This window comes from Trachypithecus francoisi, unplaced genomic scaffold (assembly GCF_009764315.1).
Source record: "Trachypithecus francoisi isolate TF-2019V2 unplaced genomic scaffold, Tfra_2.0 Lachesis_group0, whole genome shotgun sequence".
NCBI lineage: Eukaryota > Metazoa > Chordata > Mammalia > Primates > Cercopithecidae > Trachypithecus > Trachypithecus francoisi.
In genome coordinates, this window is record NW_022681453.1 from 167,833,607 (window position 1) to 167,857,748 (window position 24,142).

The 24,142-nt window shown below is 35.3% G+C and overlaps 1 protein-coding gene across 1 annotated transcript in view; it reads left to right on the forward strand.

Annotated features, from left to right (window-relative positions):
* Window positions 1–24,142, forward strand: part of KCNH8 (potassium voltage-gated channel subfamily H member 8) — a 403,401-nt gene that overhangs the window by 195,537 nt on the left and 183,722 nt on the right. Inside the window, exons 4-5 of the mRNA XM_033212772.1 lie at window positions 12,969–13,096; window positions 18,108–18,348. Of these exons, the coding sequence (XP_033068663.1) occupies window positions 12,969–13,096; window positions 18,108–18,348 (369 nt within the window). The remainder of the gene's footprint in view (window positions 1–12,968; window positions 13,097–18,107; window positions 18,349–24,142) is intronic.

A 24,142-nucleotide genomic window follows, 5' to 3' on the forward strand; every position in this document is an offset into this window, starting at 1 on the left:
TATTTTAGGATATTTTTCTAGGTTTTTTCCTTTCATTTTATTCTCTTCTAGTTTTGACATTTTATGGTAAATTTGTTCTCTAGAAGGGAACGTCTTTATTTAGGAGGATAAAAACTTAGGAGGGTCTTAGCATTCACTTTTGCTATTCCGATCTACAATTGGAAGATACATAAAAGTGCTTTGCGTTGCAAATTTGGGATAACTTCAAAAAGCCCATGGTTGATGTTAGGGATAGCACTAAGCATTTCAGTTCCAGAAGAATAAAAGAAATTCCTATTTGAAATGAATTCCTCATTTGGAGGAAAAAAAAAACATGCATTCTGGCACAACAAGATCAAATTATGGAATACAAAAGTAGCTCCTTCCCGTGTGCAGTCCCTGTCCCTCCTCCAGTCCTTTGCACACCCAAACTGTTTCTGATTGGATTTTACCTTTTAGTTTGTTGCTTTTTTTTTTTTCCCCCTTCTAACACTTGTATTTGGAAACTCTTCTGTGATACTGAGAAGTATACTCTTGAGTGTTTAATAATGTTTTTTTCCAAAAGAAAAAAAAAGAGTTAGGATTAAATTATTTAGCCTATTATTCAAGATCTCTAATGAATTTTGCTGAAAGTTTACTCTCAATTTTGTCTCCCACAGCATCCATTACACACCACCACGCATAATGTATGTAATCTTTTTCTCAAATGATAAAATATTCTAACATATTTTTGTTCAAGCATTCTCGGTCTAGAATTGCCTTTCTTCCATAAGCTTGGCCAAAGTATGTTTTCTAGGCTCAAACCAGAGACCAGTTTCTCTATTGATTTTTTTATTGTTCTTATTCTCCCTTGCAAACGTCTTCCTTATATTCCACAAATACTTCCATTTAGTGCTCATGTGTGCCACCATATCCTCAATTATGTCTCTTTTTCTGACCATATATGATCTCAACGAAGTCAGAAATTGTTTATATGAGCTTGGTATCTCATAACATCTTCCTTATAACTGATGGGGTTATAAGAAGACAATGAATTTCCAACACTTACTGTGAAACTGTTGTGGGAGTCATATTTATTTTTGACCTTTAAGTTGAATTGAAGTTATTTTAATATTGGGAGCATCAAGTTATCCTGAAATTGTGCCATTTGGGGACATTACAAACACAAGATTTGGAAAATACTATCAGGAAGTTAATGCAAGGAATAGGAAAACCAAAATATTCCTTTTATTCTTAACCACTAATAGGGAAATTTTGGGGTTTGTTTTGGTATCATATAGTACAAACATAGGAGTGTCTTCCCATAGTCAGGACTTCCTAGCAAATGTTATGATATTTTTGTAAGGAGGAAAACTCTCATTTCTTCGTAACTTATTTAACTTTAGAGGATCACCTATAGGCAAAGGATAATCATATATTGTGAGGTGCTTAGCTTTTTGAACTACCTTTCAAAGCTGAATTCCATCAGACATTTTCTCAATTTTTTCTTAAAATGTCATATTCTCTACTGAAGAAGTAAGATTCAAAATTGCAGTATCTGCCATCTTCCCAGAAGGACATAAATCTCCAACCAATGATACCAAATAATAATCAGTTCACTGAAGGCAGACTATTTGTTGCAAGGTAGTATAAATAAAGTTTTTTAAAAATCAAAATTCATACTTTGTATCATTTTCTAATACTGTGGGGAAGTTTTTTTGAGATTTTTTCTTATAATCTAAGATTCTGGCTTTCTGATGTTGGTAACAGTAATAGCTACATGTTGACTTTGAGAAGATTTAGATTTTGAGATGGACTTCTTTCTTTAATTATTTTATTTACTTATTATCATTATTATTATCATTATTATTTTGAGACAGAGTCTCGCTCTGTTGCCAGACTGGAGTTCAATGGCTCAATCTCGGCTCACCGCAACCTCTACCTCCGAGGTTTGAGTGATTCTCCTGCCTCAGCCTCCTGAGTACCTGGGTCTATAGGTGTGTGCCACCACGCCTGGCTAATTTTTTGTATTTTTAATAGAGACGGGGTTTCACCTTCTTGGCCAGGATGATCATGACCTCTTGACCTCATAATCTGTCCGCCTTGGCCTCCCAAAGTGCTGGGATTACAGGCTTGAGCCACCTTGCAGGCCAATTATTTTTAATTTTTATGAGTACATAATAGATTTAGGTATTTATGGGATGCATAAGATATTTTGGTACAGGCATACAATGCATAATAGTCACATCAGGGTAAATGGAACATCCATCCCCTCAAGCATTTATCATTTCTTTGTGTTACAAACATTCCAGTTATACCCTTTTAGTTTTTGTAAAATGTACAACAAATTACTATTGATTGTTATCACTCTGTTGTGCCATTAAATACTAGCTCCTATTTATTCTAATTATATTTGTGTAACACGGTGAGTCTTCTATCATGATGAAACTAAGTCTAAGTCAAATACAATGAAATACCCAGACTCTGAACCATTTTACTTGTGAAGATCCATACTCAAAATGGCCAATATCAGATTATTTGGTAAGAGAAATTTTTTTTTTAAGTATTAGTACTTTAAGGATGTATATATCACCTATTTTTGCATTATATTACTTTTATTTCACATACGTTTCACATGTGTGACTAAACTGACTCAAGATTTCAGGCCTATTTCCTTATATTGGGCAGTTTCAGGTTCATTTACAGTCCTCCAGCCCAGCAACAAACATTGCTTTGCTTTTGTTCAAACTTCTATCACTACAAAAATCTCCCTCTTGCTACCCTTTTACAGTCATACCAACCCCATCACCCTCTACCATCCCTAATCCCTGACTACTGCTAGTCTGTTCTCTATCTACAACATTTAGAGAAGGCTATAATGGAATAATGCAATGTGTAACTTCTTGAAATTAGCTTTCTCCACTCAACTTAATGCCCTGGAGATCAATTCAAGTTGCTGCCCACTTCCATTGTTTATTCTTTTTTATGTCTGAATTGTATTTCATGGTATAGATAGACCAGTTTACTTAACAATTGTACACAGGGCTTCATGAGGACATGCCTCCATTTCTCTGGAATAATTCTCCAACAGTGCAATTGCTCACTTGTATGGTAAGTATATGTTTAAGGCTTTTTTCTTCAAGAAATTTCCAACCTATTTTTTAGATTAACTGCTTTTCTTTTTATTTATTTTTTCCATTGTTTTGAGACAGAGTCTCCCTCTGTCCCCTAGGCTGAGACAGTGGCACGATCTCGACTCACTGCAACTTGTGCCTCCCAGGTTTGGGTGATTCTCATGCCTCAGCCTCCTAAGTAGCTACAGGTGTGTGCCACCACACCCAGCTAATTTTTGTATTTTTAGTAGAGACGGGGTTTCATCATGTTGAACAGGCTGGTCTTGAACTCCTGACCTCAAGTGATCCACCCGCCTTGGCCTCCCAAAGTGCTGGGATTACAGGGGTGAGCCATTGAGCCCGGCATAGAGTGACTGTCTTACTTCTCATTTCCACCAGCAATGTGTGAGAGATCCAGTTTCTGCACATCTTCACCAGAATTTGATACTGTAACTATTTTTTATTTTAGCTATTGTGTATTGATATCTCATATGGTGTCTACTGATATCTCATTGTAGTCTCAATTTGCATGCCCCTAATGGTTAGTGTTTTTAAACATCTTTTCATGTGGTGATTTGCTATTCTTATATCCTCTAGTGAAATGTCTTTTGCTTATTTTCTAATTGGATTGTTTGGTTTTCTTATTGTTGAGTATTCAGAGTTCTTTATATATTCTACATCTAAGTCCTTTGTCAGATGAGTGGTTTAGAAATATTTTTCCCAGGATGTAATTTGTATTATAAATGTGCTAATTCAAAGCTTCCATATACTATTAAAATTTAACAGTAACCATGCAATTGTTTTGAACCTAAATCAACAAAAGAATTTTTGTTTAGAATTGCAAACGCATGGTAAGAATACAAAACTGACCAAATGTAGTTGGATTTATTATTGTTTTTAAATTTCTGCAGACAGCACTTCCCCTGTTGCCTACAGAGGTTTGGAGTGCTTTCTCTGCCCTGACCCTGGCAGTATGCTATTGCTCTTGCTAGACCTAGAGATTAGCAGATTTTTGTAACACTCTCACGGTAACAAAATTCACGATAGACTGTTGTACAATTCAGTACACAGAAAATGATAAAATACATAATCCGTATACTTTTCTTTTAAAAATGACAATGTATTCCAGCCAACAGAAATGATTCACAATTATAAATTTAAGAATGTGGAAGATACAAATTTATGTCCTTCCTTAACAAATTTGGACCAGTTATATATTAATCCAGAAGGATTCTTCTGTTCATAGTGTAAACGACACCCTTCATCAATTCCCTACATGATTCCTCTTTCACTTGTAGTCATTTTTGTGTATCAGCAACTAGTTTTACTGGGGCACATTTTTTCCCCACAGTTCATAACGGAAATTTTTTTAGCAGCACTTACGGGATAAAAGTTTAAATAAAGGAATAAAAGGAAGAAGAGTGGGCAGAGGGACAAGCTGGGCTGCAATGCAGTTCTATAAGATATTTGCTGACTCCAAGTTCACCAGCAGCTAAAACTGGTGGGTGCTCTGCAGAGTTGTCTCGAATTGGGCAGGGACCCCTCATTACAGTCCCATATGGACCGTCGTTGAATGCAGGATGTTCTGGGAAGAGCCACTCACTTCACCTGAGGGAAATTCATAAGTGGACTGAGGCCTAAGAAGTGATGGTTCTGGACAGGTACACTCCCAGCAGCTATAGACTTCAGGCTTTTAGTCCTGAGCAGGCATCTGGCCAGTGTAGCATAACATGTACTACAACTCAGCAAGTAGAACCTGTCTTTTTATTTCCCATCACGAAAGCAAAGCTTCAGGAGTTCGAGGCTGTAGCTTGCAATGACTGCACCTGGGAGTAGCCACTGTACTCCAGCCTGGGCCACACAGCAAGACCTCATCTCTAAAAAACAAACCAAAGCAGGGCTTAATTTGTGGCCAAATGGCCATTTGCATTTCAAACATTTTAATAATGATTACATATATATATATATGATGTATATATTCAAAATTTATATTGAATAAACTGAGTCACAGGCTTTTTTTTTAATTGAGCAAAACTAAAAGTCCAGTCTCGTGTACTTTGGCAGATATTTTCCCCTTAAATCTTCTTTATATCTAGGGTCTATAACTATTCCTGTATTAGTTATGTTTAAGATTAATTTATATGAGGTCAGTGATATTAAAAAAAAAAAGGAAAAGAAAGCCTAGAACAAAGCCAAAAAATAAGTCCACCAAAATGTTAAATTATTACTGGGAGATGGTATTATGAAAGAGATTCATTTCCTGCTTTACATTGTTTTTCACTTCTAAATTTAGTAAAATACACGTGTATTATTTTTAATATTCAAGGAAGAAATGTGTATGTACTATTTAATTGTATTTGAGCTTATAAAAAATAAATGCAATAAAAATTTGGAAGGAAATGCTTGAAATTCTTGCTATTGAAGCCAATCAGGCATTCTTTCTTTTTTGTTTTTCTGCATTTCCCAATTTTCCATAATGAATTTAAATTACCTTCATTCTCTCTCTCTCTACATATATTTTTTCTGTGTTTTCCCAATTTTCCATAATGAGTTTAAATTACATTTATTCTCTGTCTCTAAAATTTGTATAGTTTTTAGATTTCAGCTCTTTTATAAGTTACAAAAACTGCCACCCCACTAAATAAGACTGTTCCCTTCGTTACAGTTGAATATTTTTAAAGAAGAGTCCTTCTATTGCATTTTATAAAGAATTTTTTTTAAAAAACACAAATGTTTACTGAGTTATATATAAAATTTGGTATTTACAGAGATGGTCATGTGTTTTTTTTTATTTACAGATCTGCTGAATTATATTGATTCCCTAAAAGGGAATGACCCGTAGCATAAATCCTACATGAGATTGATATATTTTTCTTTTACTCTATTTCTGTATTCAGTTAACTATTGTTTTATTTAGGATTTTTGCATCTGTAAGTGAAAGTGATATATATATATACACACACACACACACACACACACACATAGTTTTGGTACCAAGTTTTCCAGAGTTGTAGGTGTATTCAGAATTTTTTTGGCTCTTTTATTCTTGAAGTTGTGAAAATAATTATCTGTTCTTTTAAAGTTTGATAACTTTGACTTTAAAACCCTCTGAAATAGGCCTCAGAGAGGGGTGGTAAGTGACATGAGATAGTCTCTTTCTCTGCTTCTTTCCACATTACTGGTCTATTCAAAATTTTACTACTGTTTGGAACTATTTTGGTAATTGACTCCTGCCCTCAAAGTATTCATTAAATCTAAAAAACTGTGAAAATATAATTTTCTGCAAAGTAATTTCTAAAGTCTTCCAAATTCATGATCTTGTTTTTACTCTGAATAGTATTTGTGTTGGTCTTATTTCTTTTCCTTGAATACAACTGCCAGAAGTTTAATTCTCTTATCTTCTTTCCATTTAATTGGCCACATTTTTAAAAACATTTTGTTTTCTGTTTCATTTTTTTTGTTTCTGTAACCTAGTTTACTCTTATTTGTTGTTTTCCTATTACATTATTATATTTATTTGGTGTCTTAAAGTTCTACATATTTAACATGTTAAATATGTAGTTTGTTTCATGTATTAGATATTTTTCTATGATATATTTTGTAATAGGTACATTTTAAGTATTAATTTTTCTCATTATTCTGATTACATCCATTGAATTTGGATATCGAATATGCTTATTAACATTATTTCTTTTTAAAAAGTCTTTTATTTCCAAAAGTCTACAAATTTGCTTACTAATTTCTCTTAATATAAAAAATTATACAGAAATTTAATAAATCAAAATAGAGTTTGAGCCATTATATGGAGAATTGTTTTCATACACATGACTTCTATTTTTTGGAATATTTTTGAAATTGTGTTTGCAGAACAAAATCAACTGCTATGAATGTTCCATGAGCATAGAAAAGAAAATAAATTCTTTCTTTGGTAGATACCATAGATATTCATTAATTATAGATAATTATTAGCATTAACATTATTAATGTATTAGCCGTAATAACTTGTAAATCAGTGTATTAACATTCCCTGTAATTTTATTTATTTGTTGCCACCACAGCTATCAGTTTCTGAGACAGATGAAGTTACTTCACTGTGATTTTGGATTTTCAGATTTCCTGTGTTTTTAATGTTTTTCAATGCTATGTAATTTAGAATGTAAAAATTTATAATTTTATTGTAATTTTTTTAAAAGGTCTTTTCCTTTGCATCTTGAACTATAAGTTTCTGCATTGATATTTAAATGGGAACAAGTGCTGTATTTTTTTAAAAACCACGTTATAAAGTAGTTTACAATGTAAACGTAGGGATATGAGAGAAAGTGGAAAGGAAATAAAACCTAAAATGACAACTGGAGAGAGAGTACATTTCAGCGTATGTCCTTTTTAGTGCAAGAAAGAGAGCAAAATAAGAGAAGACCCTGTCTAGCAGAGAAAGTAACTCCTGCCTAGAAGAGATCCATTTTGACCCAACACGATAACACAGATAAGTAAAAAAATTGGACAGACTCACAGCTCAGTGATCTATTATTTACTATGGTGAGTTGGAAAGAACATGTGATTTCAAGCAAGTTCATTGAGAATTCAAATATCAGCCCTCCCACTTACTGTGTGAATTTGGACAAGTACACAATTTTCATGATCTTTAGGTTTGTTTTATGCTTTTTTCCCCCTTCAGTTAATAGAAAAACTAATGCCTAACAAAGTGAGAATTAAAAAAGAACCAAGACAAAGTTCCTGGCATAATGCCTAGAACATGATGGAATATTGGGAATATTGCTAATACATGATGTTTTGTTCAGAAGTCCTAACTTAGTGGAGTCTAATCATAACTTTAATTTTTTTCCCGGAAATTTTCATCTCTCAGTGTTGCTTAGTAACTAAATGGCTTATTTAATTATGCTGCTTACTGACCACTACCTCCTGCTCTTGTATTTTACTCATTTACCTTCATTGACCTGATGGCAATTGAAATCTTCACCTTTTCATCACTGAAAGAAAAAGGGAAGGCCTACATTTTCTCCTTTTACTCCAAACACTCTTACTAGATAATTTCATAATCAACTAATTGACAAAGCCAGGCAACTTTTATCTCTACACGTATTTCAAATGTGCCAGCTTTGCTCCACGTCTACTGCTAGCTACCACTTTAGTCTTACCATGTTTTTACTGATCTACTAAAACAGGCTCCTGAGTAATCTCCTATCAACTTCTGTTGTCTCTTTCTAATAAAATCACCCATTACAAGTCAATTTGTTCTTTTGAAAACTCAAATGTTCTCATGTCATTTGAAGGTTTAAAATCTTACTGTTGCTTCATGTGCTCCAGCACTGTAGCTTGCTAATCTCTGCTCTGTTATAGGAAACAAGAAGAGAATGAGGGAGACAGAAAACACACACACACACACACACACACACACACACACATACAGAAAGAGAGAGAGAGAGAGAGAAAGAGAGAGAGAGAGGAGAGGGAGATAGAGGAGAAAGAGAGAGTTACCTTCTTATTCAAGTAGCTGCAAATATATATTTTAGGTTTTTTTAAAAAATAATTTAGGCTTTTTTATTTGTTTGTTTCCTAACTAATACTTTTATCTTGCACTTATAGTCAAGAGCAAAAATTCTAATGTGGCTTCAAAGGCGCTGAATGAGCTGTCTGACTTCTGCCTACCTTCTAGTTCCCCTTTTTACTGCTCTTCCTTCCTTTCACCATATACTAACTCTTCTGGACTTTGTTCAGTTCTTCAAAGATACTGAACTCCTTTCTGCCTGAGATCCTCACACCTTATCTTTGCTCCTCTGACCCTATCTTATTAACAACTATTGGTTCTTCAGATTTTAACCCTGGGTCATCCATCTCAAGCAGTTTGTTCCCTACCACCACCACCACTACCACCGCCACTCTGTATAATTTTATCAGGTTTCATTGTTAAATGGTTTGATATCACTTTATTGTTGTTCTTTTTGTGGTGAAATAATTTTACATTAAAAATATATATGAAGTATAAAATATTATTACAAATCATTATATACCCCCAATCCAGTTTAAGAAATACAACTATACTAATACCATTTAGTAACGTATGGTGGTCAACTGGAGATTCTGTTTTCTAGCCTCTTGTGCAGCTGGTTGTAGTCATGTGATTACATACAGTTTTACAGCAGTTGTACATTTCTCTAAACAGTATATTATTTAGTTTTACACATCTGTGAATATTGTTAAAATGTTGCCATTTTTTCTCTTTCATTTTTTGCTTTTGTACTCAATATTATGTTTTTGAGATATTTCTCTGTTAATAGGAAGACACTGTTTCATTCATTTCCCATTTATTTCCTACATAAGTTCAGTTTGATGGAATTATGATATTCTATGTCATTACTATGCCTGTATGCATTGTTTTATTTGTGGACATTTGGCTTATTTCTAGTTATACACACACACACACCCATATGTTATGTGTATATATATATATACATACTGATGTGTTTGTGGTTTGTGTAGATATGCAGATTAGAAATATTGCTGTCATGAATATTATAGTAAAGTAGAATGATTTTCAACCCAATCTTGCATGAGGGTTCAATTGTGACTAAATATTTGCACAGAAAACTTTTTTTCTTCCATTTAGAGTCAAGATTATCACAAATTATTCTTTGACACTTCCCTTTGACGGGACCTTTTCTAAGATGGTAAAATTGCTATCGTTTGATTTGGAAAATCTCAGTTATTAATTAGATTTCACCACTGAGAAGGGAATTGGCTTATTGACGGTTGTGAATATCTGATCTGGTTCATTTTGTAGTTAGCATTGTAATTCCACCTGACATTTTGAAGCCAATTGATATTGTATAAGCAGCCTGTTGGCCATTCCTACCAAATTTCTGTAGAGATTGTCTGAAAACTCTGGCTGTTTTCAAATTTAAATATATTTAAAATTACTCCTTGCTGGAGTAATAATTCCATTTTCAAATGTAATTTACAAAGATTCTATGTAGATCAAAAAATTTAACACACAAAGATATGATCTTAACTTTTAGCAGTAACCATGAAATGTGCTTTGCTCAGCCACAAGTTTTTAAAAAGTGTCCTTTTTGATATTATTCTGGGTGTTTTAAAATCTATTTTTAGTGATGCAAGTCTATAGTAATGTAGCAAATTTGATTTTCAATATTTTTTCAAGTATGCAGCAAAAGGTGAATGCTTTTTTTAAAAGTAACATTCAATTAGACTTCTGCGGTGAATCAAACACCCCATTTGCTGGTCATTAAAGCATCCCAGAGTGGTGTGGGAATTTTGGAGGTAGGGGTAATTAAAGTCCATGAAAGACTTGGAGTGAGGTCTCAGATGGGCAGGAATTATAATACCTGTTACTCTATGTGAAAGTCGATAAAAAGCAGCAGTCCCGAACACTAATTGAAGTCACTAAGGGATTTGGTTCTGTGTGTGGAAAGAAGAGAGACTTGAGACCAATCTGACTTCACATACTGACTCTACTCCTGTTACGAGATGTGTGACCATCCAATGTGTTTTTAGACCTTCAGTTTTCTCATCCGTAAATGGCGAATAATAATACTTATTTCATAGGATACTTACGAGGATCAATTTTAATAATAAATTTGGAAGATCTAGAACAGAGCCTGGCACACAGTAGGCATCAACAGCAGTCATATGGCTTCCATGACATAGCAACTAAACCAAATTTTTTTTATGAAGGAGAGATATCAAAGAGCTTTTATAATAGTAGAGAGATTTTATGATGAACTTAAATAAATAGACTTTAATGTTTTTATATTTTGCAATAATTGTAACATAGATACAATTTATTTAGGGTGAAATTTGATCAAATAATGACTAAATATTTCTTAATGTAACATAACCACTTTATTTTTCTTGAACAGTAGCCCTTTAGAAAGAAAACAATATAGCTAGATCCTTACTTTGTTTTACTAAAATATAGTCCAATTGGATTAAAGATTTAAATGTTAAAACTTTTTAAAGTAAGGGCAAAATATATTGGAATAAACTTGCGTATATTTTTGTGTGACAATAGTTTGGGTATGCAGGGCATAATGTCTAGACACCAGAAATAGAAAGATAAGTCTGACTGAAACCAGTGGCAAATCCATATAGGTCTGCAGCAAACTTGATGCTTGCCTTCTTGGAGGAAAGAATTCAGCCAAGGGGCAGAAGTAGGTTTAAGGCAGAGGGAGAGACCAAGGCAAGTTTTAAGATTGAGAGTTTATTTAAAATGCTTTAGAGCAGGAATGAAAGGAAGCAATGTACACTTGGAAGTGGGCCAAGCACATGACTTGAGAGATCCAGGTTCCCTGTTCAGCCTTTGACTTGGGGTTTTACACGTTAGCATGGTTCTAGGGTTTCCATTTCTCTTTTCTTGACTCTTCTCTTGAGGTGGGCTGTCCACATGCGCAGTGGCCTGCCAGCACTAGGGAGGGGCTGCATGCACAGTGTGTTTACTGAAGCTGTGCACATGTTCACTTGAGGTGCTTTCCCTTACCAGTAGTGCGTTCCCAGAGAAAGTTTATGTACCGGTTAAACACCACCATTTTGCCTCTTAGTGCGCATGCTTGAGCCCACTCGTTCAACTCCTAACATCACCAGCTCAGGTGTTTTCTACCTATGGGGATACTGTCTTTCGCTGGCACTGGCTGCAGCCAATTATCATTTCAGAGTGATGGTTTAGCAACCACCAGACCATCAACTAATGTTTGCTTGACATTCCTGGGGAGATGGTCCTCTCCTGCACTGTTCATGTCTGACTAACTACCTACTCTAACGTGACAACAGGTATTTTAGAACTTATAAACTGCACAAACGAATTCCAAAGTCAAGAACAAACTGGGAACATTTTTGGTGGCAAATATGATGAGAAAATGGCCATTACTCTAGTATAAAAAGAGCTACTGCAAATAAATTTAAAAACACTACTTCGATTTCAAAATTGACAAAACTGAATAGACCAGAAAAATCAATACAAACAAAAAATAAATATTTAAAGCATGCTCATCCACACTCATGATTTTTATAATATAAATTAATATGGCGTTTTTCAACTATCCAAATATTAGCCAATACTCATTTAATAGTTTATAGTTTTGGCATGTGTGTGGTGAAGCAGGCACATCTATTCACTTGCTGGTACTGTAAATTGCTGGAATGAAATATGGAATATGTATACCAAAATTTAAAATGTACATACTTCTGCCAGTAATTTATTTACTTAATAAACTCAAAGCTGTATGCATTTAAGAATTTTCTTTGCAGGATTGGCCACACAGATTTTGACAAAAAAATCTTAGGTAAATCTGAATCTTCATGATAGAGAAATAGTAAAATTAATAAAATTAGTTATATCCTCAACATAGTGTGCTATTAGCCATTTTAAAAAATGGAGAGAACTATAATATGCAAATATTGAATGATTTACAAGTATTTTAATGTGAAAAAAGTAATAAGTAAACAGTTTTTACTGTAAACATTTATGCAGAGAAAAAATAATTATAAGTGTGGATATAGGGTACATATTAGAAATTTTTCTGGAAAGAATGTTTTTAAATGTTGAGAGTAGAATTAGCGATTTCAGTGTGTTTTAGCAGGAAGGAAGGAATAATACCCATTAATGATTTCCTGAACTATTTGAAAGTTCTCCTCTGTTCATGTATGTTTTACTCTAATTTTTAAAAATTAATGCAGTCAATATGATGATAAAAATGTACAAATTATAAAGGACTAAAATTAAATTAAATGTCATTAGGATCCAGCAGATTATTTTAGGTATTGGAAAACATGTACAATATGCTCTTGAAAGGGAACTGTCAAAACGACATTCTGGAGGTGAAATGATGCATGCATTTGTATCTAATGAGCTTTGTTTTCCCCTAGACAAAGTCAAAGGAAGATCAAGAGCAGGGACCCACTTTGACTCAGCCCGGAGACGGAGTCGAGCAGTCTTTTATCACATCTCTGGGCACCTGCAAAGAAGAGAAAAGAACAAATTGAAAATAAATAACGTAGGTGGTATGTGTGCACAGGACGAATGCTAGTGTTTCCCCTGGTGGCAATGTTTGACTCGTTAAAGAAAGGCCTCAATTACCCATTTACTGGCTTGCCTGAATTTTTTTTTCCACTTTGGTTTGTGCTTTTCTATATAGAACAAACTGGAAAAGGTCAGCAGTCATGAGGCATTTCTATAATAAAAGTGCTTAATCATAGTGTTATCACAGCATAGAGATTAGAATATTATTGCAGTGAAGTAAATATGGTACTAGGGACACTGCAAATGGGGACACACTGGTTACATTTTATGAAACAAAAATGATGCAGCAAGTCATATTATACATTCATAGTTTTTTGGTTAAAATTTCTCAAATTTAATTTTAGTTCCATCGTTTTGCACATTATCTAGTTCTACAAATGCTTTTATCCAGGAGAAACATGACCAAATCAAAGCCATTACTCCACTAAAAAACTTTCATTTTATATAAAACACAGTTGAAAATTTCACAGTAAAACACTGGATTTACAATTGCATACCATACATTAAACAATTTTGGAAAGTCACACTTTTAGTAAATTACAATAGAGTTGCTTTCTGAAATATGGTGTCTCTCTGTCAAAGCCACCACAAATAACTATGCCTGTATAAGGTGATTCTTTCCAATTTTACATGACATATATCCTCCAGGATTTCACATGGAATTTTGTAACTGGTTCTTAGCACTAAGAGACTTCACTGAGAAACCTAGAACAATGTCTATTTAGTTGTAGATAGTCAGAGTTTTAAAATGATGTTAATGTCATTAATTTGCCTTATGGAATCATCAAAACATATATGGGGGGTTGTGTGACCATAGGTGGCAGATTAAATACCAGCATCTAACTTGCCAATGACAAGAAAAAGTCACATGAAATGACCAGATCTATTTTGGAATTGATTTAAGATCCAGAAGTTCTGGGAGTTAACGACAGAGGGGGGATCCTTTGGCATTTTATTTTTAACATAGCAGCTAGCTCAAGGACTACCTAATCTGACATACACATACACATGCTTTGATAAAACAGGACCATTCATCAGACAGACAAAGTATTCATTTCTCTGATTGTAGTGAACAAAGAAAGATGTATGAACCCAGGGTGAGGAGCGAGATTTGACATGAAAGTGCTGCAAACCTGGCTCTACCTCAGTGCAACTTTCTGGAAGCCAAAACAAGATGTTTTGAATCATTTGTCCTCCCAGGACCATCAACCATGTCCGTGCTGGTCTGCCATGTACCACTGTGGAGGGTCACATTTTGATTTTTTTTTTTTTTTTGGTCCTAATTCAATATAAAGGTTCTCTAGGGATACGTGTGCTCTAGTGTTATATTGATTTCCTGGGAATCCAGGGAGAGGCTTGAAACAGTACACACCACTTGATCTATGGATCCTTCCACTGGTGCCTATTTGCATCCCCTTTCAGTTACCACGTCAGCCTTAGTGACATAAGCAAGTTATAGGAAGAAACAAAGGGAACTACATCTGGGCTTGATTCCAGGCAAACCAACCAGCAAAGCACCTAAACAAATATTATCCACAGATTCTGTAAGGCTGAAAGCTGACACTATCTAGCTTTTAGTGGAGAATTTAAACATAGTAAGAATTAGTGCTTTAAAATGCATTTGCTGGGCATGCTATTTTTCCCTTTAGATTTAACAAAGTACAAAGCAGTACTTAAAAATATGATTTCAAAAAAAGTATAACTCCCACTACTTAGCTAATTTGCTTAATTGCCATTCATTTAAGAAATACAAACATCAGGGTAGAGTATTAAAATAATACATAATAATTTAAGATGCCTAATCAGCACTGTGACTCTAATACTACAGGTAATATCTTTTTCCTGAAGCAAAGTATGGAATCAGGATTTGCCCTGTTCACCTGTTCACCATCTCCTTTCAGGGATAACAGAGTAGAATGGCTAAATGGAAGATAGAAGGAAGACAGAAGGGAGAAGAGGAAATGACTTGTATAGTTTATTAAATAAACAAATTTTCTGGAAATTCTGGCTGTAATAACATTTGCACACACAAAAAATAATTCTTAACATTTTATAGTCGTTTGCTATTTGCAAATTCCTTTTACTTAAATCATATTATTTGATTCTTATAGAAGCCAGTACTAGGTCTGATTTTTATTAGTCCCATTTTAATGATGGAAAAAAACCAACTTATTAGAAACAGCAGTTGTGGCACCCAACCTTTAATCTTCTAATTCAAAGCCACCGTGCTTCTGACTCTTACCTTGCTGTTTCTCAGATACAGTTCTGTGGAACAGGAATATATGCTTCAGCCATAGTCAAATGAACTCACCAGGTCATTAGCAGGTTTGGGAATCAGGATGCAACATATTTTAGTCTGGCTCTAACTTTGCCTGGTATACCTTGAAAAAGGTGTTTTCAAATTCTGCCTTCCTCTGTTATTCTGTCAATCAAATGAGAATGAGATGATGTAAATGTTTCCAACACAAAGAAATGTTAAAGATCACACTAGAGCCTTGGACGCTTGAAAGGAGAGTGCTACAAATGCGTATTTCCGGCAGGGAACAGTGGTGATCATCAAAGGCATACACTGGCTTTAGATTACTCACTGAAGTGACTGTAGAAATATTTTCACATTCTCTTGCTCATTCAGATGATAGCTTCAAAGGAACTATTGCAAAAATAGTTTAGGAAACAATTACCTTAATTAGGCACTGGAGTTAACTATTTTGTTGGTTTCATAGGTTAGAGGTTAAACATCTAAAACACCATTGGTACTAAAGAAATATGATTGAAGATTAATAAATAAGATACACCTAACGTCTAGACTAGGCAAACTCCATGTTTGACAGTTACAAATAACATGTCTTCTTCCCTACTTCCTGCTAAAAAGCATAATTTTACAACTGTGTACAATTTTTTTTTTACAATTTTAAGTATTTTTTTCATTTGAAAGGATTTGGATAAAACGTTACAAAAACTGGTGGAAGAAGAGGAGCATCTATTTTTTTTCACTCAGGTGATTAAAGATGTTTGCAGGATTTGAGTTAACAACATTTCAAAATTTAAATCTAATCTCAAATGTATTGAATTCTCAGTATCTTTTTAAAATATTTTAAAAATTTGTTCTAAGTAGCTTACAAAATGAAACCATGTGATTTATTTTCTGATTTGTACAGAAAAGTGATATATTGCTGAACTTTTGTGACAGAATCACTAATGCTTCATTATCAGCATAATCAAAAACAAAAACAAAAATTTCACTTTTTAATTTTCCCAAATCATTACCCCTAGATATCGATGTTCCCTCAAACACTGTAAAATTTTAATTTCTGTAATATGATAAGAAAAAGTTATGTGGATAGAAAATGAGATATTTCCCAAGGCTTCTGATAACTCTTTATTGTAGTAAATATTCAGGGAAAAGTTGGATTAGAATCAATCATGTTGTTATAACTAGAAGTGTTTATCAATGGTGGGAAGATTAATGGTTACAGACCTCAATTCCCTCTTCCAATGTAACAGACTGAATTTTTGTGAGAAGCCCAACAGGACTACTTAGTCTCCTCTTCTCTGTTTTATGCCAGAGTCTACCTTTGGAACTGTTTTCTTCAAACCAGAGAATGAGGCAAAGGAGACAGGATGAATATTAGGGAATTGTATGAAACATAGATGCAGTGGCAGATGGGCGTCTAAGGACCATCTGGAAATAGTTTAACAGTGACCCACCATGAAGTGCTGACATTATGAGATGCCTGTGTGGGTTGAGTGAGAATATTAACAGGAAGTGGAAACATGGGTTGAAAATACCTACCAAAGAGAAATGCCAGACAGGGGTGCATTAATATCAAGGTAGCAGAACTATTCAATCACTGACAGTCACCACTTAGAGCTAAATGTTCCTGATGTTTCTGAACCTTTCTTGAATCCTCAGGTACTTCAGGATCCCCCAACACTTCACATTAATCTGCCCTTCCCTCAATGAGTGAGACAAGAACACAGCATTGTGACCTACAAGTAATATGTGTCCTGGAATTTTTAACTGCTCTGTTAATTCAACTAAACTTTCAAATATAAGTTTCCATTACCTAGCTTGTATTTCTCATTAATTGAGGTCAAAGCAAGGTCTGCAAGTATCTGGTCACAGGCTTGTCAAATTTCCACACATGCTATTGTTGGGCCTCCCTTTGTCTTCTAGCAAGAAGGGAATTGTTCATCAATTTCAACTGCATTCAAAGTGAAGTGCTTTTACAGTTATCAAAAACTCCAGCTATTCTGCATTTAGTCAACTGCACAGTGAACACTGGCTTTCCCCTCCCCTGACTTGAATAATAACTCTTAAGTAACTGTTTCTTACTTTACCATCTGAACAATGTCTGGCGCATGTCAGACTGCATCTGTGTCTATCAAGGTAATGAGGTTTGGGTTCCCAACTTCACCAACAGCCACAATGCAAAAAATGAAAGTAGTTAGCATGACTTAGCTATATTTGGAAAGAAATGTAAACTGTTTACAATATATTATTGGTCATATATCTATTCTTTTTGGAAAGAAAGATACCATTGCTGTCATGAGTAAAATACCAAGTCAAATGTAGTCTTTAGATAATGACTGTCATCAGAAATCTGTAAGTATACAGAATGTTCTCATGACAATAGGAATGTAAATAAAGCTTTGTGTTTATAATGTGTATAGGATTACATGTAACTGTGAATTTTTTTGATGACATCTTAGGTAATGGTCTTTTTTATTTTTTAATGAGCAAAATTCGGGTTACTCACTTAGCTTCATGACTAAACTCTGCATATTCCTGTTCCTTATAACAAAGATCTCTGCTCAGTTTTAGATGTTTAGATGTTTTGCATCACCAACTTTTAAAAGTCACTTGTAAGATATTGCATTGTGTAGTGAATGATCCTCCTCACAAAAGTGTATGTTTCAAACTATGTAATCCTTGCTTCTAATGTTGTGTTTCTCCTTTCTCTCCTTTTTGTCTTCATCCACAGAATGTTTTTGTAGATAAACCAGCATTTCCGGAGTATAAAGTTTCTGATGCAAAAAAGTCCAAATTCATACTTTTGCATTTTAGCACTTTTAAAGCTGGCTGGGACTGGCTTATTTTGTTGGCAACGTTTTATGTTGCTGTGACTGTACCTTACAACGTTTGCTTTATTGGCAATGACGACCTATCCACAACTCGGAGCACAACTGTCAGTGACATTGCAGTGGAGATCCTTTTTATTATAGGTAAGAACAAACAGCTGCTTTCCTAGGATATTTGCATATGGGAAGTGAAGTGTGTTCCAGATTTTTCTGACATGAATTTGAACTAAGATCCATTTGCATGGGCGTGATTCAGCCTCTGATGCAAATTTTGGAGAAGCACATACTGTATTTGGATTTCTGAAAATTGCCTCTTCCAACTTTTCCTGTCCCTTTATTCAAACAGATCTAAACTGATCTCCTGTGTTTCTATACTTATTTCATCCAAAATGGGCTAAAAAAGATTTAACAGCTGTTTTGTTTGTGCTCTCACATCCTTCATGATCTTCAACTTGTAGGGTCAGAGATGGGATTTGGCAGAAACCCACCAGTGGTGTTGTGACAGTGGTCCACTCCTTGACGTGGTTCTTTCTCCATGCCCTTCCATGCCCTTTCAGCATGTTGGTGGTTTCAATAGGTGACCTGGTTGCAGAAACAAAGCGTTACATAAGCCTTGCAGTAAATCTGGAGAAGCAGTGAGTATCTGATTTTAATTAAAGAAAAGGCCCCAAAGGATGTTTGTCAAGAGAATTTATCACTAGAATATTGGGTACCTCAGTGGAAGCTGCATCTGTGCCAATCTTGTAAGCCTTTTCCTATTTTCCTGTCCTTTAAATCTTCATCTTGTTTAGACCAAAGCCTAGCTTTAGCTTGCTCATTCTAGGACAGATTCCGGGTCTTTAAGTCCCTGACTTAAAGTCAACAGGGACTTAAACTTAACTTAAAGTCTGTTAAGTCAACAGATTGACTCCCTGTTGAATTATTGACTGTCATTAGCAGCTGATACCTGCTTCTTTCCTTGGTCATGTTGATAGAGGGCTATATTCTTAACTGTAAAGATGAGAGAATGTTTGGAAACATTACTATGCAGGTAGGTGAACACAGGAGTAAGAAATGGATCTTAAAATTTCAAAGAAAAGTAAATAAGTAAGTGAGGCACATCAAAACCTTGGTTCAATGGTGGTGGTAGTTGGGTTTTTTTTGTTTTTTTTTTTGGGTTTTTTTTTCTCAGTGAAGCTGTTACATCTTTGAGGTTAGAGTGGGTTTTCTTGTTGAATGTCAGCACGTTTGCTTTGGATGAGTTTGTGTGATCTTGGTATGGCTTGCCATCATTATTAACATTGTATCTACTGGGCACATCCTTCAGAGCCTTGATAGGACCCCTGCTGTCACCCCAGAAGTGGTAGCTGTAGTGTGTTTAGGCCACTAGATGGCAATGTTGTCTAGTTAGGCAGATGGCAAATTTATTTTTAATTTTTTAATTTTAAAATATAGCTATCGTTTATTAGAAAGTTGTAACCATAAAGGGATCTATTAAATAATGGTTAAATGGAAAATAACATTCCAGTTTGAACAAGAATTTAAAATGAAAATGGTAGACAGATTGGGTGTGTCTATGGTTTTGTATCCTTTTACTTTGCCAACATCTGACGTCTCCTCCCACCCACCCATGATGCACACATAAATTAACATCCTAAAAACACTCTCCATGACCTGGTCAAAATTCTCAAGAATTTGGGCAGTCACTCAACATGTCTAAGCCTTCATTTTGTGTAGTAACGATTGCATAGGGTTTCATGAAATGATAGATGTAAGTATCTGCTTAACAAATACTTCATCATCTTATCGTTGTTATTTACAACTTTGTTATTAGGTCAAGTTATATCTTCAACTTTCCTTTCCATTCTTCCTGGTTCTTAGATATTTGAAATTCTTTGGCCTTAGAAGCCACTTCTGTTACTGTGTGTTCATTAACAGATGATGACTTATTTACTCCCATAAAAACTCATACCTTTGACAGAGATATTTTAAAAGTTTTTGTTTATTTCGTTTTAAGGCTGCTTTTCTCTACTAAACCAATGGAGACTCTTTTGCTCCCCTGATAGCAACCCCTAAATTCTTCTGTGTTTTTTATTACTGTCATTTCTACTGTTCTTCAGGCAGCAAGATGGTTCTCCCAGTAGGCAATATCCATCCCTTACTAGCTACATGACAAAGGAATGAAAACCCATTCCAATTTTTTTGCAGTTTACTTTCTGCAAAGATTCATTTAGGATTTGAAACTTTGGTCTGCAAGCAGTTCTAGTGTGACTCCTGCCTGAAATCCCTTCTTGACGGACTTATTTTTGTAAGCAGTAAAAACTTTCCTGTTCTTTCCTGGTGTTATCTGCTTGCTCTTTCTTTTGAATGAGTTTAAGCATATCTACAATTATAGCATATTTAGAAAAATGACTTGCATTAATATTTCTCTGTTTCCCCCAAACTTTTATTCTATAAAATATTTCAAAAAGGTGGCCTAAAAGTGATCGTTGACAAATAAGTTAAAATACTGGGGACAAAATAGTTGCCTGTAATATTGTATCTTTACAATGTGAAGGTGGTGTTCATATCATTTAATATTTGTTAAATTACTGCAGACTTAAACTTCCCTGACAGCTTTGAAGAGAGTAATCTTTCTCCTAGCATGGAGTTTGAGATCTGAGAATGAACAGACTGCCTCCTCAAGTGGGTCCCTGATCCCGGAGTAGCCTAAAATAGGAGACACCTCCCAGTAGGGGCTGACTGACACCTCATATGGCCGGGTACCCCTCTGAGACGAAGCTTCCAGAGGAAGGATCAAGCAGAAACATTTGCCATTCTTCAATATTTGTGTTCTGCAGCCTCTGCTGGTGATACCCAGGCAAACAGGATCTGGAGTGGACCACCAGAAAACTCCAACAGGCCGGCAGCGTAGGATCCTGACTGTTAGAAGGAAAACTAACAAACAGAAAGGACATCCACACCAAAACCCCATCTGTACTTCACCATCGTCAAACACCAAAGGCAGATAAAACCACAAAGATGGGGAAAAAACAGAGCAGAAAAGTTGAAAATTCTAAAAATCAGAGCATCTCTTCTCCTCCAAAGGAACACAACTCCTTGCCAGCAATGGAACAAACCTGGATGGAGAATGACTTTGACAAGTTGAGAGAAGAAGGCTTCAGACAATTGTTATTAACAAACTTCTCTGAGCTAAAGGAGGATGTTTAAACCCATCGCAAAGCCACTAGAAACCCTTGAAAAAAGATTAGATGAATGGCTAACTAGAATAAACAGCTTAGAGAAGACCATAAATGACCTGATGGAGCTGAAACCATGGCACAAGAACTATGTGCTGCATGCACAAGCTTACAGTAGTCGATTCAATCAACTGGAAGAAAGGGTATCAGTGATTGAAAATCAAATGAATGAAATGATGCAAGAAGAGAAGTTTAGAGAAAAAAGAGGTAAAAGAAATGAACAAAGCCTCCAAGAAAGATGGGACTATATGAAAAGACCAAATCTATGCCTGATTGGCGTACCTGGAAGTAACGGGGAGAATGGAACCGAGTTGGAAAACACTCTTCAGGATATTATCTAGGAGAACTTCCTCAACGTAGCAAGGCAGGCCAACATTCAAATTTACGAAATACAGAGAATGCCTACAAAGATACTCCTCAAGAAAAGCAACTCCAAGACATATAATTATCAATTCACCAAAGTTGAAATGAAGAAAAAAATGTTAAGAACAGCCAGAGAGAAAGGTCGGGTTACCCACAAAAGGAAGCCCCTCAGACTAACAGCAGACCTCTTGGCAGAAACACTACAGGCCAGAAGAGAGTGGGGGCCAATATTCAACATTCTTAAACAAAAGAATTTACAACCCAGAATTTCATATCCAGCCAAACTAAGCTTCATCAGCGAAGGAGAAATAAAATCATTTACAGACAAGCAAATGCTGAGAGATTTTGTCACCACCAGGCCTGCCTTACAAGAGCTCCTGAAGGAAGCACTAAAAACATGGAAAGGAACAACTGGAACCAGCCACTGCAAACACATGCCAAATTGTAAAGACCATCAATGCTAGGTGGAAACAGTATCAACTAACGAGCAAAATAACCAGCTAACATCCTAATTACACGATCAAATTCACACATAACAATATTAGCCTTAAATATAACTGGGCTAAATGCTCCAATTAAAAGACACAGACTGGCAAATTGGATAAAGAGTCAAGACCCATCAGTGTGCTGTATTCAGGAGACCCATCTCATGTGCAGAAGACACACATAGGCTCAAAATAAAGGGATGGAGGAAGATCTACCAAGCAAATGGAAAACAAAAAAAGGCCGGGGTTGCAATCCTAGTCTCTGATAAAACAGACTTTAAACCAACAAAGATCAAAAAAGACAGAGAAGGGCATTACATAATGGTAAAAGGATCAATTCAACAAGAAGAGCTAACTATCCTACATATATATGCACCCAATACAAGAGCACCGAGATTCATAAAGCAAGTCCTTAGAGACTTAAAAAGAGACTTAGACTCTGACATAATAATAATGGGAGATTTTAACACACCACTGTCAACATTAGATCAATGAAACAGAAAGTTAAAAAGGATATCCAGGAATTGAACTCAGCTCTGCACCAAATGGACCTAATAGACATCTACAGAACTCTCCACCCCAAATCAACAGAATATACATTCTTCTCAGCACCACATCACACTTATTCAAAAATTGACCACATAGTTGGAAGTAAGGCACTCCTCAGTAAATGTAAAAGAAGAGAAATTATAACAAGCTGTCTTTCAGTCCACAGTGCAATCAAATTAGAACTCAGGATTAAGAAACTCAATCAAAACTGCTCAACTACACAGGTACTGAACAACCTGGTCCTGAATGACTACTGGGTACATAACGAAATGAAGGCAGAAATAAAGATGTTCTTTGAAACCAATGAGAACAAAGATACAACATACCAGAATCTCTGGGATACATTTAAAGCAGTGTGTAGAGGGAAATTTATAGCACTAAATGCCCACAAGAGAAGGCAGGAAAGATCTAAAATTGACACCCCAATATCACTATTAAAAGAACTAGAGAAGCAAGAGCAAACACATTCAAAAGCTAGCAGAAGGCAAGAAATAACTAAGATCAGAGCAGAACTGAAGGAGATAGAGACACAAAAAACCCTTCAAAAAAATCAATGAATCCAGGAACTGGTTTTTTGAAAAGATCAACAAAATTGATAGACTGCTAGCAAGAGTAATAAAGAAGAAAAGGGAGAAGAATCAAATAGATGCAATGAAAAATGATAAAGGGGATATCAATACAGAGAATACTGTAAAAACTTCTATGCAAATAAACTAGAAAATCTAGAAGAAATGGATAAATTCCTGGACACATACACCCTCCCAAGACTAAACCAGGAAGAAGTTGAATCCCTGAATAGACCAATAACGGGCTATGAAATTCAGGCAATAATGAATACCCTACCAGCCAAAAAAAGTCCAGGACCAGACGGATTCACAACCAAATTCTACCAGAGGTACGAAGATGAGCTGGTACCATTCCATCTGAAACTATTCCAATCAACAGACAAACAGGGAATCCTCCCTGACTCACGAAGCCAAGCATCATCCTGATACCAAAGCCTGGCAGAGACACAACAAAAAAAGAGAATTTTAGACTAATATCCCTGCTGAACATCAATGCAAAAATTCTCAATAAAATACTGGCAAACCAAATCCAGCAGCACATCAAAAACCTTATCCACCACGATCAAGTGGGCTTCCTCCCTGGGATGCAAGGCTGGTTCAACATATGCAAATCAATAAACATAATCCATCACATAAACAGAACAAATGACAAAAACCACATGAATATCTCAATAGATGAAGAAAAGGCCTTCAACAAAACTCAACAGCCCTTCATGCTAAAAGCTCTCAATAAACTAGGTATTGATAGGACATATCT